General features: G+C 37.7%; 1 protein-coding gene across 8 annotated transcripts in view; it reads right to left on the bottom strand.

The window, feature by feature from the left end:
- Nucleotides 1–107: 107 nt before the first annotated feature.
- LOC140118181 (ATP-binding cassette sub-family C member 5-like) overlaps nucleotides 108–19,620 on the bottom strand; it is a 76,816-nt gene continuing 57,303 nt past the window's right edge. For all 8 annotated transcript variants that reach the window (XM_072135741.1, XM_072135739.1, XM_072135745.1 and 5 more), the window contains 10 exons: nucleotides 17,467–17,620; nucleotides 15,727–15,855; nucleotides 14,002–14,188; nucleotides 13,818–13,907; nucleotides 9,647–9,836; nucleotides 8,010–8,169; nucleotides 7,394–7,472; nucleotides 6,097–6,210; nucleotides 4,170–4,334; nucleotides 108–3,007 (listed from right to left, as the gene is read on the bottom strand). In XM_072135741.1, the coding sequence (XP_071991842.1) occupies nucleotides 2,921–3,007; nucleotides 4,170–4,334; nucleotides 6,097–6,210; nucleotides 7,394–7,472; nucleotides 8,010–8,169; nucleotides 9,647–9,836; nucleotides 13,818–13,907; nucleotides 14,002–14,188; nucleotides 15,727–15,855; nucleotides 17,467–17,620 (1,355 nt within the window). In that variant the 3' untranslated portion in view covers nucleotides 108–2,920. The remainder of the gene's footprint in view (nucleotides 3,008–4,169; nucleotides 4,335–6,096; nucleotides 6,211–7,393; nucleotides 7,473–8,009; nucleotides 8,170–9,646; nucleotides 9,837–13,817; nucleotides 13,908–14,001; nucleotides 14,189–15,726; nucleotides 15,856–17,466; nucleotides 17,621–19,620) is intronic.

Raw genomic sequence — 19,620 nt, 5'->3', positions numbered from 1 at the left:
CAACAAAAGCAAATTTAAAAAAAAAAATTTCTATATAATGGTGTAAAGCAGAATGGGTTTTTTTCAGCACAAAAATAGTGATGAAAAACTTGGCTTATACTAGAAAATAAATGGTACTTCCACTAGGTGGCACAACTTTCATCTGGTAGAAAGGAAATATTCATATAATGGGCTCTTTTTCTACACCATTTCAGTGTGTGAGTACAGTTCTTCAGTATACACGAAAACAAAGTAAACTTCTATGTATCATAAATTCTATAACATGAGTAATACATGTAGAGATCTCCCAAAGGGCATATTGCTACCACTTTATATAAAGATTTAATAAATAGAACAAGCTTTTTAAATAACATTTAATAAATATTACATACAGCAAGACAATATCTCCTCAGAATACAGATTTGATAAAACTTACAATTTCACATGCAGTAATTTTGAGTGACTGCAGTAAGTGTTGCTTGTCTTATGGCACATCATTTATGCAAGATTATGGGGGGGGGGTGCTTTTCAAATCATTACGCGTGCCTGCTTGTTTGCATAATTAATACCCTCATCAATATTCACACCAAGCCCATCGCATATCCTCCAAGTCATGACTGCTCAAAGCTCAAGGGTGAGGTTTGCTTGAGCATGGAACAGACCTCATGAGGGAGTTGAGGGTGAGTGTTGATAAGCGAACTATATCAATTCTGCAAAAGCGCAGGCGCATGTTACAAATTGACATGCAACCATCCCCGGTATTTGGCTGTGGGTTCTGGCAGGGAGCCAGGTAAAGTTAACTATCGCATATTTCTATAACCAAGTAATGCAGAGATTGCATGATTGCTATCTACTGTACATGCTCTAATGGAACCTGTCACTAGTAAAAAAAAAAAACAGCCCTCTGGTGACCGATTCACTTAAAAGAGGACCTGTCATGGCAACTTGGGACACTAAACCACCCATAGGTCCTTATGTAGGACCCGTCTCTTGTGCACTCGTCGCCGTCGCAGTTGTTCAACTGCGCTACACCCTGGCTTCATTGCGCAGCGATGTAACTATGGCACATGCACAGTGAAGGCGTAATGTAGTTCATTAGCTTCACTGCTTGAATGCGCGGGCGCGGGCAGCACCACACCAAGGTAAGTATAACGTTTTTATTTTACTAGCAGCCACGGAGGGACTTGATAAAGGCCGATTTGGGACACTAAACCTTATGGTTAGCCATGACAGCTCCTCTAAGTGTAATATAGCCTTGTACTGTGCAAACTTTAAATATAGGTAAGTTTATTTCTGTGCACTTACATTAATTCTGTGTTTTATTAATAATGCAGCATGTGTTTTGCCTTGTTTAATGGAAAAACAAATGTCTGCTAGTTCCTGAATGCAATAATTTGGCAATTAAACACATCTTGGTTAGGGGCCAACTCCTCCCCTATGTGCTTGGATTGTTTTGAAATGCGATTCAAGCGCATCATGTGAACACAGCCTTAGAATATGCCTAAACTGTGAGACTAAGAACCCCTCTTTATATCTACATTCAAATACATACATTTTTTGACTGTTTCATTTACTAAGTATCTGTCTCATAACTCTCATCAATAAATATTGTTCTCTGATGCTGAATTTAATTGTAAACTTTTTAGATAAGGTGCTTTACTAATAGCTGCTAGGATCTGATACATCCATACGCCATGTATGTTTTTCTTTGGTTTTATTAAATACATGGGACCGTGTCCTAGCCTAACTGCTAGCACATGAGCAAAAAATATGTTCGTTTGCAGAAGTTAACTATATTTGAAAAGTAACATTTTGAGAAGTATCTGGTGATTGTTATCTTAATTAGAATATTTGTACCCTCAAAATTAACATTTTAAGCCCAAAAGTATTCTTTATAATTAAGACCTGCAAAGTCTACATTGTTCATGTACAAGTACATACTGTACTTTTAACACTACCAACTTTGAAGATTGATTTGGACCAAACTGGCTTATTACTTATAAAAGGTGCCAGTGTTATTAAGGCAACTTGTGACCTGTTTTTATTTCTATAAACAGATTTTTACATAGTTATTATGTGTAATAATATTTTCCTGAATGTCTATAATCACATGAGTTTGGAATGAAATGTCTACAATGAGACAAATCTTTTGATAGATTTGTGCCTGGCTGCACTGTGTAAGTCTCACATATAACTATATATAGAAATCTTGTTATTATCCATATCCATGTATTTTGTGTGTGAAATCTAATTCAGGGGTTGGGAACCTGAGAGACCCATGAATACCACATATTTTAAAATGTAATTCCGTGAGAACCATACAATATGCACATGCCCCCAGTAGATGGGTAGCCCCAGCACATGCTCCCAGTAGATAGGTAGCCCTGAGCACATGCCACCAGTAGATAGGTAGCCACCGCACATGACCCCCCCAGTAGATAGGTAGTCACAGCAAGAAAACAAAAATGAGTACTCGCCTACCTGCACTCCAAGCAGCTGGCTCCTTGTCACTCCCATGCTTTTTTCTATGACCCCGGTCCCGCCGCTATTGCTTAGGCGACAGCTGCTGGGTCATAGAGAGGAGTGGACACTAGCATCTCTTAGAACCACATACTGTTGCAACAGTGCCTAGGTTGCACAAACTTCATAGCCTGCATCCCGTGATCAGCGTTTTGTGCCTAAGACGCACGCAGCAACAAACGCTATTTATAAAAAATTTGTTTTCAATCAAGATGCAGCCATCAAAAGACCCCCATCTGGCTCCCGAGCCAAAGTTTCCTGACACCAGGTCTAATATTTCCTGTAGTGTATTACATAACCATGTGTACAGACAGAAAAGCGAAGTGCAAGATTTGTTACTTCTTTCAAAGCCACAATTCTGTCATATCATACCATACATAATACAATTTCTTTAATCGGGATCTGTCTATCTTTGGTAAAATTATCTTCTTTCTGCAGCTACTGCCATTGCATGAAATGTAGAATTCTTATTAGACAACAGGATTGATGGCTTGTCAAACTCCATGATCTTCAAAAGAAAAGAATGATAATGTAAACAATAGTAAGAATATCTGTAAATCTCTATAACATCACTCAATGGCTTTTAAAAATTAATGTAATATACTATGTATTGACCATACTATATTCTCACTAACCCTGTGTACAATAATGTACTAAAATATGACATTCACATTCATGCAAGACGTGCTCCTTTTACCTCAATAAAAATAATTTGAAAAAAGAAGAAATTTGACAGGTTCCTATAAAACCCTATTAAGTTACTGACCCCCCTTCTTTTATCTAAAAACGTTTTGCCTTACACCCCCATATATCAACTTTATCTTGCATTACCTGGCATCAGAGGTCCTACTGGGCTGGCTACTCCCATCTTCTCCTTCCCATGCCTTATGCTTCCTTACTATTCAGCAGTCCATGTCAGGGTGATGTAATAAAATGCCCTATAGCCTTTTACATTTGCAAAATGTACCCCATGTATGTATCTGATCACATTAAATCGAAGCAGGCCTACATTGACTTCTACTTCTCCTCATCCTTCATGGAGGCTGCTGTGATTTCATGTGATCAGATACATACATGAGGTACATTTTGCAAATGTAAAAGATATAGGACCATAGATGACATCACCCTGGTACCATGCCATCATAGTAACACAATCCACCATGTTAAAAATTGGATGCAATATAGAGCTTTAAATGTCTGTAGTTGAATATTAGGAGATGTCCCCTTCAAGATGGTAGGGCAGTGATTTGAAGAGACACTGAACGAGCAGTTCACTGGCAGCCCAGGAGAGAGAAGAGTCATATCTTGAATAATAGTCAAGTAAGCTAAATTGCACATGTGAAAAAAAGGCTGTAATTAAGGTAAAGTGCCTCACTGGCAACTAATTTTAGGTGATATGGGGAGTACTTGTAACCCATTACCAGCAGGCATTTTTGGGGTTACAATTCTGGTAACAGGTTCTGCATTTGACCAAATAATGGATCTGGGTTGTATATGTAACATAGTACTATTGCTCGGCAATTTACAGCCATGTTGCTCTTCTGTATAATGGATGCAATAATAGTTTCCCAAGTGGCTTTACTGAATAATGTTAAAGATATATGCAATGTAGATTTTGAATCTAGCCTGTCACAATCTAACACACAGATAATTTGAATATCATTACTTACTTTTCCATGGTCCATCACCATTATTCTGTCGCAATGGAAGACAGTATTGAGACGATGAGCAATGATGAGCACAGTGCAATCCTTAAATGCATCATTAATTGTGTCCTGAATCAGTGCATCAGTTTCATTGTCAATTGCTGCAGTTGCTTCATCTAACATTAATATCTAGTTAAAGAAATGTAGATAAAAGTATTAGTCAACAGTGTCAAGTAAAAGAAGCAGTTTATGTATTAAGTCAGAATAACTTCATAACATATTAAATAAAAAATTGCAATAAATAATTTTTTAAAAGTCTATGTCAGCATCATATCATATCAGAACCTAATAATAGTTTATTTTACATTACCTGGCTCCCTTGCAGCAGCTCCTCCTGGGGAGGGTTGGAAGGGGGGCAGCCAAAGTATACTGTGTGCCTATGTCTCTGTATTCTCTCCTCCAAACTCATCCAGCTTCCTCCCACATTGTGTCATGTGCGTTGAGCAGGAAAGGGAGGGTGATGGTGTAGAGTAGAGGAAGAAAGCATGAATGAGGAGACATAGACACATAGCCTGCTTTAGCTATCTCCCCCACCCTAGGACTCAGCCCACCTTGCTGGCAGGGAGCAAGGTAATGTGAAATAAAGTTTTATAAAGCAGTGAAATTATTCAGATTGCTGACCGACATTTTTTATAATCAGCATGGCATAGGCTATTGGAACCTGACACAAGCTTAAAATAACATTCCTGATAACAAGTTGGCTTTAAACATTAATGCTTTTATTCATGTGCTATGAGCCCTTTATGGTTTTGGGCCGTTAGGCCCATCACTAGGAAGAACTGAATTGTGCTTCATAGTGGCAATATTTAATAATAAATCTTTATTTCTATAGCACCATCATATTACACAGTGCTTTACTTAATATTCTTTGTAATGTACTGGAAAGCTGAACCTTGTTTCTGGGGTTCTTACATGAGAAAGATGGGGAATTCAACAACTGCTTGTTTTTAATGTATAAATACGATAGTCATAAAAGGAAATACAACTTGGCAAAGATATACATTGCCTTTAAAGTTGTCAGATACTGGTCACATATAACCAAAGCATCTTTGTGCCTTTATCTTTTGGGTACCCAAATGCAATATCTCTAATCATGGACTCTACCAGTACACACAACCTTGCGGCTATGGTGCCTCTTAACCTCGTGCCATACCATCTAAAGTAGAGTTTGTCAGGTCCTAAATGCCTCCCAATGCAATAGTAGTGTGGTTTAGGGGTCTATTATGAGAGCATAAACATATCTTTTGTGGCCACAAATGAATAATGGGGAAAAATGTTTTACCAATACACAAATGAATATATAGGCAAATACAGCAAATCACTACCACCTCCAGTGCACTTGTAGGCTGAACTGCATATTCATAAAAAGGTGATTAGATCTCCATTGCTTAACTGGTTTTTGGCCAAAAATGTAGGAATCTGCTCTAATTAAGGCCCTTACACATCACTATTGCATTTTGGACTTGACATCAAATCAAGCATGATAAACCACTTACTAATAGATCCAGGCACAATGACTGTGGCAATCATCTTTTATTTAATATCCATGGCCTCCTGTCTTCTAAGGTTTCTAGGGGCATTTTAAGAGCCCATCTGGCTTCACAGGCTGTTACACAGCACTTCCACTTCACAATGTGTAAGATTACTGAAGGCAGAGGAAATACAAATAGAGGCTGCACTGTGGCTGAACAAGGAGCATGACAGAAGAAGAGTATCAGCTCTTTAGTATTTTCTCAGAGCCATACAAAAAGTTTTTTAATCACGGACCTGTACAATAGTTCAGAACATCCTACAATATTTCCCAAATCCAAGATGTAACAATACCCATCTGTATTCGTTATCAGTTGACATAAATGCTAATGCCAGTTGTTCCTGTACCTTGCCAACATACCTGGGTGTTTCTCAGTAAAGCTCGTGCCATACATAGAAGCTGACGTTCTCCAACGGAGAAGTTGCCACCGTTTTCCGTCACACGAGCGTGTAGCTTTCCATGCAGTTGTTCAACCTAACATATTGTAACAAATATAATTTGTTTGTAATTGTACTTTGGTTAGTCTGCTATTACAAGTGCTTCACAGTAAATTAGAATATCAGCAAAAAGGTTTTTTTCCAGTAATTCCATTCAAAAAGTGAAACTCATATATTATATAGTCATTACAAACAGAGACAACATTTCCAAGTGTTTATTAATGTTGATTATGACTTATAGCAAAGTAAAGTCCAGAGGTCATTATCTCATAAAATCAGAATATGATATAGGACCAATTGTTCAAAGTTTTGTAAACACAGAAATGTTTGGCCAATTGAAAAGTAGGTACAGTAAATGCACAAAATACTTGGTCAGGGTTCCTTTTGCATAAATGACTGCATCAATGTGTGGCATGGAAGGAATCAGCTGATGCAGAGGTGTTATGGAAGCACAGGTTGCTTTTATAGCAGCCTCCAGCTTGTCTACATTGTTGGGTCTGGTGTCTCTCATCCTCCTCTTGACAACACCCCATGGATTCTCTATGAGGCTAATGCAAAATTTACTTTCATCTGAAAACAAAGCCTTGGACCACTGAGCAACAGTGCATTTCTTTTTCTCCTTGGCCCAGTTAAGACGCCTATGGCATTGTCTATTGGTTAGGGGTTGTTTGAAACATGGAATGTGATGCTTGTAGCCCATGTGCTGAACATGTCTGTGTTGTGGTGGCTCTTGAAGCACTGCCTCACAGTCTTCCCCGCGATTGTGTCGCCTTCTGAGCCAGACTAACAGACCTCTTAAAACACTCAGGAAGCCTAAAGCTTGCAGGTGTTTTGGGTTAAGTATTCTAAGTTTATGAATCATGACTTTTTTGGGGTTTCCTTGACTCTAAGCCACAATCACCAACATTACCATAAAAACTTGAAAAACTTCACTTTGTATAACCCTACATAATATAAGTTTTACTTTTTGAATAAATTACCGAAAGTAATAACTTTTTTTGCTGATATTCTAATTTATTGAGAAGCACTTGTATATATTGTGCACCTCCCTGACCACATTGTCCACTTTTGGTAAATTACATTACATACTAAAACATCTTCAAATAATTACATATGTGGGATAGACATGGTGCTTAACGATTTAACTAGTGTTTCATGTTTGTCATAGTAAGGTAATGTTGAAGGTTTCCTCATGGGGGTAGTATGTAATTTATACGTACATGTTGCTTCATGTGCGTTTTTTCTAGTGCATTCCACACCTCCTCATCTGTGTGCTGATCCATTGGGTCCAAATTCCACCTAAAATGCAGCATTTATTAATACAGAATAAGGTTAACACATCACATGGTGTTGGTAACCTTCCATAACCATATACATAATTTTTTGCATATTTATCGTACATAAGAACTTGATTATTATAAAGTATTTTTGAGTGTCAGGGGGAAGTGTAAAATAAAAACAGAAATTATAGTAACCGTCTCCCAGCAGTCTGTTCCAGCACCACAGCCCCTGATCCCATCTCTAAAGAGGCGAGGATCCCATAACCACTGCAGCCTTCAGTGGTCAAATATGTAATAACAGTGAATCACTATTGATATGTCACTGTTCTTGTACATCTGGTCACTGACTGCATGGGGCTTTACCACTTCAGATCTGACCGAAAATGTCAGCTAGATTGCAGTAGTTGAGTAGTACATTCTCCAACAACCAATTAATTTTTCAATATTTTGTGTGATTCATTATAAAATGTATGAAATAAAATAATGGGATTAAAACTAAATCTATACATGTCCCATGCAATTTATAGTGTATGCATTTATATAACATATGGCCTACCTGACACTTCCAACAAAAAGAACTGGCTCTTGAGGGATGATGGAAAGTTTTTCTCTTAGTTCTTCCAACCCAATAGTGTTGATAGGAATGTTATCTATGCTGATTGTACCTCCTGACAGTTCAACCAGTCGAAAAAGTGTCATTGTCAAGGATGATTTGCCTATTCAGTAAAGATATTATGTATTACAAATGTATTACCTTTACACAATAGAGAGCGATATAATGAAAGTAACTAAGATCGCACCAAAGAAAAAGACACACAATGTACACTGTCTAGACAATAACTCATTTAAAGGACAACTACCACCAGGATGCAGGATTGTAAACCAAGCACTGACATACTGATGTGTGCCCTCTCTGGCAGGATCTTCTTTTAGCTTCCAATGTCCTGATTTTTTTATTTTAAAGGCTTTTAAAATTATTCAAATGAGCCTGAGGGGCTCAAGGCTCCATTGACATGTATGAAGCCTGGGGCCGCTCAGACTAATTGCATACTTTTTAAAGCCTTTTTTTCTTCTTAAAAACTGGTGCCAGAGGGGGCACACACCTGTATGTCAGTGCTTGGGCTACACACCTTCGTCCTGGTGGTAGATGCCCTTTAAAAGCACTATATAAGTTTCTACAAATGCAATACTTGCCAACTCTCTTGGAATGGGAGACTTTGTAACAAGAGGCTAACATAAAAAGAGAAATAACTTTGTCCTGAATAAGTGGGACACTTCTGCATTCATTTGTCATTTTATATGTGTATTTAGCCACCTTCTTACAAATAGGAGCGTGACATCCACTAACATAGGTCAGGATGCGCTAAAAAAATGCAGGCACTGAACTGGAAAATAAACTTCTGAAATATTGAAATGTCAGCAATGCAAATAAGAAATAAACTACCGTGTACATATTTGAGTATAAGCCAACACAAGTATAAGCAGAGGCTCCTAATTTTAACACAAAAAAACTGGGAAAAGAGTATATGCCTAGGTATATAGCAAGCCAGCTAATGCCACCCTGTATATAGATAGACAGCATCTTACAGCCAGCCAACCCATGCCCCCTTGTATAAAGTCAGCCAGCTCATGCCTCCAGTACATAGCCAGCCCAAGCCCCCTTATAGCCTGGTGCTTGCCACAAGAAAAATAGCCTGCCTCCTGCCCCAGTATGCACAGCCTATGCAAAAAAATAAACTCAATACTTAACATTAACCCTGCAGGTTCTCTTCTCTCTTCCGGTGCAACAACAGTGACAGCTCCCTGCACATTGGCCGTGCACACACTATGATCTCTGCCTCTTGCTGACATGATGGTCTGTGCGCCACCATCACACATGGGCCTGTCACTGCTGGCGTACACACTATGATGTCAGCAAGCGGCTGCGCACAGAGAGCAGTCACTGTCAGCACGCAGGAAGCAAGAATAGGGCCTGTGGAGTTTGTCAAAAAGGCAAGTACTTTTTTTATAGATTCAAGTATAAGTGAGTTTGGGTATTTCAGCACATTTTTGGCTTTAATTTGAGTATATACAGTAATTTGTACTTTTCCATTTCCCTAAGATTTTGAGATTTCCACAGCAACTTTAGATTGACTATTAAACTACAATCATAGATGATAATAAAGTTAACAGGAAAACATGCATGAAGCAGACCTGACCCAGTTCTTCCGACAATTCCAATCTTTTCTCGTGCCTCAATTCTAAATGAAATTTTCTTTAGAACCAGAGGTAGACTGTCACGATAACGCATTTCAACATTTTCAAATGTGATCCCTCCATTTTCAGGCCATTCTTTTGGTAAAGTCTTCACTAGGTTGTTAGATGGTGCTTCTGATTCCAAATTCTGGAGCAAAAATAATAACTTCAATTAAATAGATACATTACATAAGAGTATTAAACACATAATTTTATAAAATGTATAAAATTATATTTCATGCAGTGGCCCCTAATGAATAATATTTATACGCAGTTGAACAAAATAATTGGTACTTCTGGTTTAGTGAAAGAAAAACCCACAATAGTCACAGAAATAAGTTGACTATCTGCATCAACTTGATGTTCCTGTGACTACAGTTGAACATATAATTCAGAAGTTTAAGATACGGTATATAGAGTATTTTTCAGACTATAAGGGGCACCGGAGTATAAGGCTCACCATCAATAAATGCCTGCTAAAACGCCTAGATTTATATATAAGGCGCACCGGATTATAAGGCGCACCGGATTAAAAGAATGAATGACCAGCAGGTGGCAGACCTGTGCACAGTTCAACGCAGCTGTTGTCTGTAAGTATGGTTCATATATAAGGCGCACTGGACTATAAGGCGCACCTTTGATTTCTGAGAAAATCAAAGGATTTTTTGTGTGCCTTATAGTCCGGAAAATACGGTAGGTCTTAAACTTCTCCCTGGACGTGGCCACAGGAGGAAAATTGGGTAAAAAGGGACTTACAACATGGTAATCACCCAAAACACACAGCTGAAAAAACACTCAAGAATGGCTAAGAGGAAAACATTGGACTATTCGGAAGTGGCCTTCTATGAGCCCTGACCTAAATCCTATTTAGCATCTTTCGAAGGAGCTGAAACATGCTGAAACAGTTTTCTCATAAGGAGTGTCCCAAAATATCTGTGGAGAGGTGCAAAAGTCTCAATTACAGAAATCATTTGATTAAAGCGATTGCCTAATAAGGTTGATCAACAATATATTCATTTAAAGGGGTTTGCCCATGAAAGAAAGTTCTCAAATTTTAATCCCCTAGTGATGTTTACACAATAAATATCATTTTAACCCCCCTACTTTACAATTTTACTCAGTTTTATTGCTGTTTTAGATCCTATAACCCAGTGGTGATCAGTGTAAAATTCCATAGTTTGGGCAGGGACTCTCACTTCATGATTCCTCTGTGGTATGAAATCCTGTGTGCTGACATTGTGCTTAGATTATAAGGGTATAGGGTTAATATACACTTTCATTTAGCTTCTAAGCCAGTTCGCTAGGAAGAGCTGTAATTCCAATCACTATTGTCTGTGTGTGAACTTCTCTTGTAATGCACGGGGGAGGCAGAGAGCTCACTGCATCGTGCAGGCACAAGAAGCTATTCATGAGAAAAATCTGATATGCCCTTCCATAGAAGATTTATTGGCAGATGTTGGGGCAACCAAAATTTTATACTAAATAAAATACTAAAGCAATGGGTCACAGTGCTAAGGACCCTGCACTGGGCCCCTTTTCTTACTACTGTGGCCCCTCAAGGCAGTACCACCAGTGCCACACTTATGGCATCCCTTGTTTTTAAGGGAATAATTATGCTGGATGAATAAAATGTTTATTTTATGGAATACCGGTAGTCATAAATGATAATTGCAACCATTCTAATTGACATTTTCCATAAAATGCCAACTATTTTATTTATATTTGCATGTTTTTTTACTTCACATCACTTTCTATATTTAGCGTAACTTTGCCTTACATTATGTCCTCAGCTCTCATATTGACTTAAAATTAAATCTATCTAATCATGGACAAAAACAATAGACTACACATTTTTTCTGTATTGTGTATAATTCTCCAGTAAAGTGGAGGAGTGGTCTACCTAATAAATTCCCAATCTCACAATATGATTGGTTCTATTTTTCACTTCAATTTGTTAAGGTTCCCTAATATGCCTTTAGCTTAAAAATGTGGAGAATATTTAAGAAATACAGAAAAAAACTGAATTGTTAGTGTCACATTACAGTTAATCATTTTTGGATAATCTGAGAAAAGTGAAATAAATTAAACACTGAAGTTGCCTTAAAAATGAGAGCAGACTTGTGGGCCATGGTTAAATAGATAGCTGTGTTATTTCACCTAGTGTATTCACAGATGGAAATGACTTTATCTTTATTATCATCTTTATTATTTATCAATATTTTTTATAAGGTTTAGTGCTTTGGTTGACTCTAAGCACAAATGCCATTTTTTTATACCGAGGAAATCACAATTAATGCTTATAAATCTTCAATACCAGCCTTTACACTGCTCTGCACTTGAAAAGTAACACCATGGATACTTCCCTACGCTCAGAATCCTGTAGCTAAAATTATCAACTTGTTGAGTGCAGACATGACAACATGACAAATTGGTCAACGTTACAAGTACTTTTGTCATTGCCCGATTTAAACTTCCAAGAAACACATACTATAATATGAGTAACATGTCTTTATTATGGCATAAACACTTTATGTAGCGGTTCAGAGAAATGTAGCACATCCTCCACAAATAAGTACAAAAAGCAAACATTATAAAAATGTACATATATATTATATTATATATGAAAAATCTTAATGTTAAATCTATTTGCTAACGAGGTCTATGTCTGCTTTTGTAAGGTTGACTCCATATTTAGGAAGAGTAATAACATCGTAACATTGTTTGTACTATTTTATTATAGCTATTGAAAAGAACGTGACAAAAAAAGGATTAGCAACATTTAATATTTGTCAGCTCTCATTATAAACCACATCATACAATTAAGTGGAGAGAAAGAGTATGGTAAATAGAATTTTCTTCTTTTCCTGTCTTTGATCAATCCAAAGTCGACAAGAAAGGATAAGCAGTTGCCATGATGTTTTGGTGTTTCTGCTAGTTTTCCACGTAACATGGGTAGGAGGGAGGACAAGCAGTTTATATATGAAAGAGATCTGTAGACAGTAGATGAGTGATACCTCTCAACTGTCCTGGATCCAGCGTGACAGTCACAGATTTCAGGCTCTCCATCTGCTCTATGCAGTGGGAGGTATATCCCAGGCTACAACTCCATCTGCGTCCTCTGGACACAGATAGAGTCTATACAGCAGTGATGCAGAGGGCCATTGGCTCCTCACAACACTGCTAAGTCTTTGAGAAAATTTTTATAAAGTACGCAGACAGGGGGAAGTGCTTCTACGCCAGATAAGTGGCATAAGTAAATACATTTTTTTTTATTTTCAGGAAGGGGTTAGTCTTATATTCTGATGATGATGTGATTATCAAACACAATAGGCATATTGATATATACTTATATTTTCACCGTACAGAAAGTAAGTATATATACATTGTCACAGTTACAAATTATAAACAGTCATATCTCCTGAACCATAGATTGTGTTTCTAGGTGAAACGAAACCCAAGATATCCACTGGTAAATTTCAGTAAAAAATTTGATTTTTTGATTCCCAACAGTAACTTTAAGAGAGGATATCCCCGGTTCTGTTTCACAAAAAAGAATCATGATATTAGATTCTCCTCTTTAATATAACACCAGAATTCTTTTTCTAGGTGTCTGGGTTCAGTACATGTAGCCATTTGAAGTCAGACCCTCAAGTTGAAGTCTCACTTCTAAAAAAAAACTAAGTAAAACTTATTATTATATGTAAAGCGTTTCCAAACATAGGAGAACAGAAGTGCCAAAAAAAATTACCTAGATATTTAGACACAAATGACACTGGGTCATGAAGGTGTTAAAATACAGTTACACAATTCACTTGTAACATTGTAGTGTTAAGAGGGAGGTTACCGAAACTTCTGTGTCTCTGATTATGTCCTAGGAAACTAATAACATCACAACTACGTAATCTGCCAGGAGGTCAATATAACTTTAACTCCACTTTACTCTTTGCTAGACCTTTTATCTTTGGACTCTGCCAGCCTAGCTTAAACATTTACAGCCAACACCCTATGGGAAAACAAAAGCCCTGCCACAGAAATGTTGGCATCTGCAGACACTGATGTAAATGCATAATAGAATGATATGTCATTGTCCAGTTAAAGTGTAAGCATTATTGGAAAAAAACACACTTACCTCTATATAATACTGAATTCTTTCCACTGAAGTAAATCTGGCTTCCGTCTCTGTGGCCAAACGTACAGTGAACTGAAAGAGTCCTGTAAGCTGACACAATATATTTCATTTTTAATATTCCAATTACATTTTTCGTAAACATAAGCTTTTTCACAAAAGTAGAGCTCTATAACATGTGTTGTACCTGGACTGCATAGGACATGGCAAGACCTGCATAGGCTGGGTTTATGTGTCCATGCATGAACACCACACACACAGCGGTCAGTGTGATGACAGATAGGCTAATCAGATCCAGGCGCACCGACAACCAACGGGTTGCGCAGCTGAAGAGGAAACATGGCACTTGATTGACATCCAGAAGTTTTTGGTATCTAGAAAAATACAAAGCCATAAATGTATACATATATATATATATATATATATATATATATATAGAGAGAGAGAGAGAGAGAGAGAGAGAGAGAGAGAGAGAGAGAGAGAGAGAGAGAGAGACACACACACACATATACATATATATATATATATATATATATATATATATATATATATATATATATGTGTGTGTGTGTGTGTGTGTGTGTAGAATTACTAAAACATGAATAATATTTACCAGTAATTGATCAGAATAAGATCAAATATAACAATTGTGGACCATCAATTGCTTACTTAATCCAAGTGTCAAGACTTTGCAATGTGGAATAGGTTGTGTTAAGTTAAAGTGATTGACTGGTTGATATGCCTGTGAAAGCAGACTATACCACAGGACCAAAAGCTTATTAGATGAATGAAATTGAATCTCTGCACAGATAGAAATGCTGTGGTCTCTTCACACTGCCATACATAGCATTTTGCTTGGTACTGCAGTTCAAACCTATTCAACTGAATGGAGCTGATTTGTACACAACAAAGCATCTATTTGGACCTAATACTTGATCATTTTAAAAAGATCACAAATTTCTAATTCCATGCCACCATGAGCTGAATGCACAGCCAGTGGGTACTGCAAAAAAAAAAAAAATACTATACCCATATAGAGTCACCCATATTTTACTATGTGTGGTAAACTTTCTCTTAAAGGAAACCTATCACCAACAAAAAGCACCTGAAAAGCTTCTAGATTATGTTGCTTTCATGGCAAAGTGTGGTGATGTCATCCAGAAAATCAACTTTAAATTGAGATGTAAATTGGTTGTAAACAATCAGGGGGGCGGAGACTTAAATTTTTCCACCTTTCCTGCTTCTTTCCTTGTGATTCACATCATTTGCCAGATTTTTAGGAGATCTGGCTAGTGATGTTCCTGGACGCCAGAGCATTAGTTACACTGAAGGGGCTGTTCTGAGGCAAGGAGAGCTTTACTTCAGTGTTAAACTCTCCGCCTCCCTGACTTTTTACAACCAATTTACATCTCACTTCAAAGTTGATTTTCTGGATGATGACACCACCCTGGGCCATGAAAGAAACATGATCTAGAAGGCGTTCAGCTTCTATAGAACATACTGGTAGTGGTTTATTGGACCAATTTCTGATGACAGCTTTCTGTCTGTAACAGCCAGGGGTCACATGACTGGCAGAAATTTCAGTAATGTACCATGCCCTGCATTGTTCCAGTGGATCAATTGGGCCATGCAGTTTGTACTATATATGTGGCTCCTCTGTGAATACCACTTCCATGTCCTCCATGTTGTTGCAGTGAACGTCACAGGAAGTCCTGACTTCTTCTGGAGTGGGTCTAGTGACCTGTGGCTGCTAAGGAATGAGAAAGTTTACCAGACTACCGTAAGTACAATATTTACCCTGGTAAAATGTATTATCAGTGACCATACCCTTTAACTGTTCACAAAGCTTTTATGGAAACAACATGCTGAGTTGGTTGTCCAGGTTACTATACTGTAAATATAAATAACTTACCTATAAAGACAATCGTTGGTCTTGTCATAGGCTTGTATGGTTGTTATTCCTTGTAATGTTGATGTGATGTGAGATATAAATGGAGACTGACTAATATTTTCCAAACGTTTTAATTCACGAATTAGCACTCTGTAGAGAAAATGTAATCATGATTTACTCACAAGAAATAAGCAAGTGAACAAAGGAAAATGCACGCCTCTCAATTCAATAAAATAAGCTTCCCTTTTTGAACAACTAACAATATTTCTTTATGGATTGGTGACTTAGTGTCTCAAATTCCCCTGTATGTTTTTTTCAGCGATCATTTATCTAAAAAAAACATTATACTTACCTCAACCTCACTCCCTCCATGTTGCGGCAAGTGAAGGCAGTGTAGTACATCCTGGCTGCACCGCGCAGGCATAGTAGGTGCGGCAAAGGCACAATATAGCGAGGATACTGTACCGGCTTCACTTCCCGCATTGTGAGAGGAGGCACGGAATCTGAAGATGTGAGTTGATGGGCCACATCTAGGCAAGTATACTATTTTTTTTTTCACTTTACGCACATACAACCCTCATACAGGTCGATTTGTGACCCTAATTGACCTGGAAAGTCTTCATTAAGTTTAGAAGAGGAATTCTACAAGACCTAGATTGCATTTTTTTCCTCAAATGAAAGTAGTCTAATTTTTTAAATCCCTTCCTTATCCAATCCAATCCCTTCCCTCATGTGATTGAACTTGATAGACATATGTCTGTAGCATATAACAGAGATGCTGGTGGGTCCTGCCATCTTGGATGGGCGATCGGCACCCCGTGGTGTCATCAGAGGATGCTAATCGGTTACCATGGAAGCCTTCAGTCCCATAGCGACTGTAGGCTTGCCATGGATAGTGATCTCTAATAGCCTGCCTATTAGAGATCAGCAGTAAAATTACTATATACTGCAATATATACTAATATCAGTATTAGTGATCAGACCCTCCAGGGTTAAAGTACCTTAGAGGGTCTGAAATAATAGTAAAAAAAAATAAAACACATATCATAATAAACAGTAGAATTCATAAACATGCTAGGTATCAAGATGTCAAAAAATGCCAGTTATATCAAAATTTTTTAAAAAATTATTTAAGGCCATGAACATCATAATGTAAAATAGCCCCAAATGGTCTGAACCTGTGTTCCCAGATATTTGAATAAAAATGACCAAAATTGATGTAAATTAAAACGTCGGCGTGTACCTTACATAGGTCCGTACAGCAGAGAATGAAAAAGTTATTGGCCTCGGAATTTGCCAAAATGGGAATTTTTTTCTTTTGTACAAAAGATTTCAATTTTTTAAAACCTACATATATTTGGTATCCCTGTGATCATACCTACACTATGAATAAAGGGGAGCTGTCATTTGGAGCACAAAATGAAAGCCGTGAAAACAGAGCTCACAAGAAAATGGTGTAAATATGTTTCAATTGTGGTCCAATTGCAAATTAACTGCAACTGAATTTTTTCCATCTTTCCAGTACATTGCATCGAATATTAAATTGTGCCATTAAAATTACAATTTGTCCCACAGATAACAAGTCCATATGCATCTCTGATAACAGAGAAATAAAAAAAGTTATAGCTTTTGGAATGAGGGGAGTTAAAAACAGAAATGCAAAAACAGAAAAGAGCTGAGTCCTAAAAGGGTTAATTGGGTCATGATAAGCAAATTCAGCTGATGGAAAACAACACAACTTTTATCAACAACAGCCCTTACCTGGATGCTTTGTTCACGAAGTAAAAGAGCACGGATAGAGGTACAACAGAAATAAGAAACCAAGGAAATACTGAGCTAATGATGCTTAGGCAGAAAAGGACAAGAATCACATTCTGCATGAGTTGTTCCATTTGGTTTGGAAGCCGTATATCAACTAAAGACAAAATAACATCAGATTAATAATTTAAAGAGATGTAATAAAAAATGAGTGGTTATATATTTTTATATTTGATAAAGTAGGTTGTCAATAATAAACTATGGGGTGTTACACCTGGCACGTCCACTCAACTTTCACAGCCGTTGTATCTGCACAATGTACAGAGCTGAAAGTAGTTCTGTACACGTGTGATATTGCAGTAAAATCTCCCATTCAAGTGAATGGTAATTGAGCTCCAGAGACACCAAATTTTATCATGTATTTATGTATGCAGCAAACAAAAGGAAACAGTTCATAAGCATATATTTAGAGGAAATTTACCACAAGGGTCAAGGATTGCAAACCAAGCACACTTACATGGTGGTATGGGGTGCCACTGGCAGGATCTCATCTTCTTTTAGAGTCTTATGACCTTGTTTATACACAAAAAAATACTTTAAAATAATGCAAATGAGCTGTCTTAATTAACAGCTATGGAACTCAAAGGTTCATTTGCATAACAGGTTAAAAGAAGATGAAATCCTGCCACTGGCATCACACACCACCATGTAAGTGTGTTTGGTTTACAATCCTTGACCCTGGTGGTAGATTTAATTATTGAATAGTAAACCATAGGGTATAGATATGGGGATGTGCATATTTCTAATCAACTATTGACGAAAACAGGGATCTCACAAGTGTGTGATCTGATTCTTGGAAGTGATCCAGTTGTTTTCTAGTAGCCAATTTTTGTGATATGTGTTACAGCACTGTGGAGAACAGGCATCGCTAAGTCAAAAGATCTTTTGGTTGGGGCCCCGAATGTCCCGGTCAACGGTATAGTTTTACGGCTGCTCGTTTGGATTTTCCTGAACTTAACTCTAACTGTGTCTTCCAGACAAAGATAGGGTGGAATACAGTGGTGGAATAGGCTGCTCTAAGGCATGGAGTAGTGACATCACTATCCAGGACCTCCACACCAAGACGCTCAGGATGAAGGACAGGAAGCAGTATGGTGAGAACTCATTTTGTTGTTTTATTTATGTTCTGCAGAGTTGCAACATTATTATAAGACTTGGGCAGTATTAAGAGTGGGAGCTTTATTAAGACTGGGACAGTGGGGGGGGGGGCATAATAAAGACTGGGCAGTGGGGTATGGGGGGATTGAAGGAGTTGTGGGACACTAAAAAGAAATATCCCAGGAGAAAGAAGTTATGCTTACTTTTGTACCTTTGCCGTACTCAACCACAGGTAAAGTTATGGATAAGTAAAAGTTATTTTTCTTCTTTTAACGCCATGTGGGGCCAAAAACTAAAGAAATTCCAATCATGAACAATCCCCCTTTAAGCTGTGTTCACACGATACATCAACATGTGTTTTGCATTAAAACTCAAGACACACATTGCTACTTTACAGCTGAAAAACCTTTTTAAAAAGTAAGGACTAAAAAATAAGGGGTATTATTGAGAGTGGGGGTCATAATAATTGGATTTTCGAACCATATAGTCTGGTGTGGAGACCAAAATGAGGGTCATTGTAAGATAGGGTTCACTATTTGTGTGGTACTTGTAGTCTCAGGGGAGGCTATCTGTATCGCACTGCAACTATATTTGGGGGGCACAGTATTATAAGTAGCAGAAGGATAACTATATTAGGGAACAATGGGAAAGTGAAGAACATAAGATGTCTTGGTGATAAAATTAACAGGAAAGATGCATGGTTGGTGGAGAAGACAAGATGATGTAAAGCCTAATTGAGACGATAAGAAAGGAGAACAACTAGAATCCAAAGACATATCACATGTAGTCAGTGGATTCAATAGGTTTCTTCTGTATTTTCTGTAGCCGTATATACGTACAGTTTTTTTGCACAAGCACATCTGTGTGGAGTATATATAGGGGTCTGGCAGATACTAAGGATTTGGTACATATACACCAGGCCCCGTGCCCCAGATCTTTTATGACCCTAGCAACACGTTTGCCCTGGAGTATTGAAAAACGGTTTTAAACATTTACTAC

This window comes from Engystomops pustulosus, chromosome 2 (assembly GCF_040894005.1).
Source record: "Engystomops pustulosus chromosome 2, aEngPut4.maternal, whole genome shotgun sequence".
Lineage (NCBI taxonomy): Eukaryota > Metazoa > Chordata > Amphibia > Anura > Leptodactylidae > Engystomops > Engystomops pustulosus.
The sequence above is the reverse complement of the archived record's forward strand: the minus strand, read 5'-3'. Positions and strand labels throughout refer to the sequence as shown.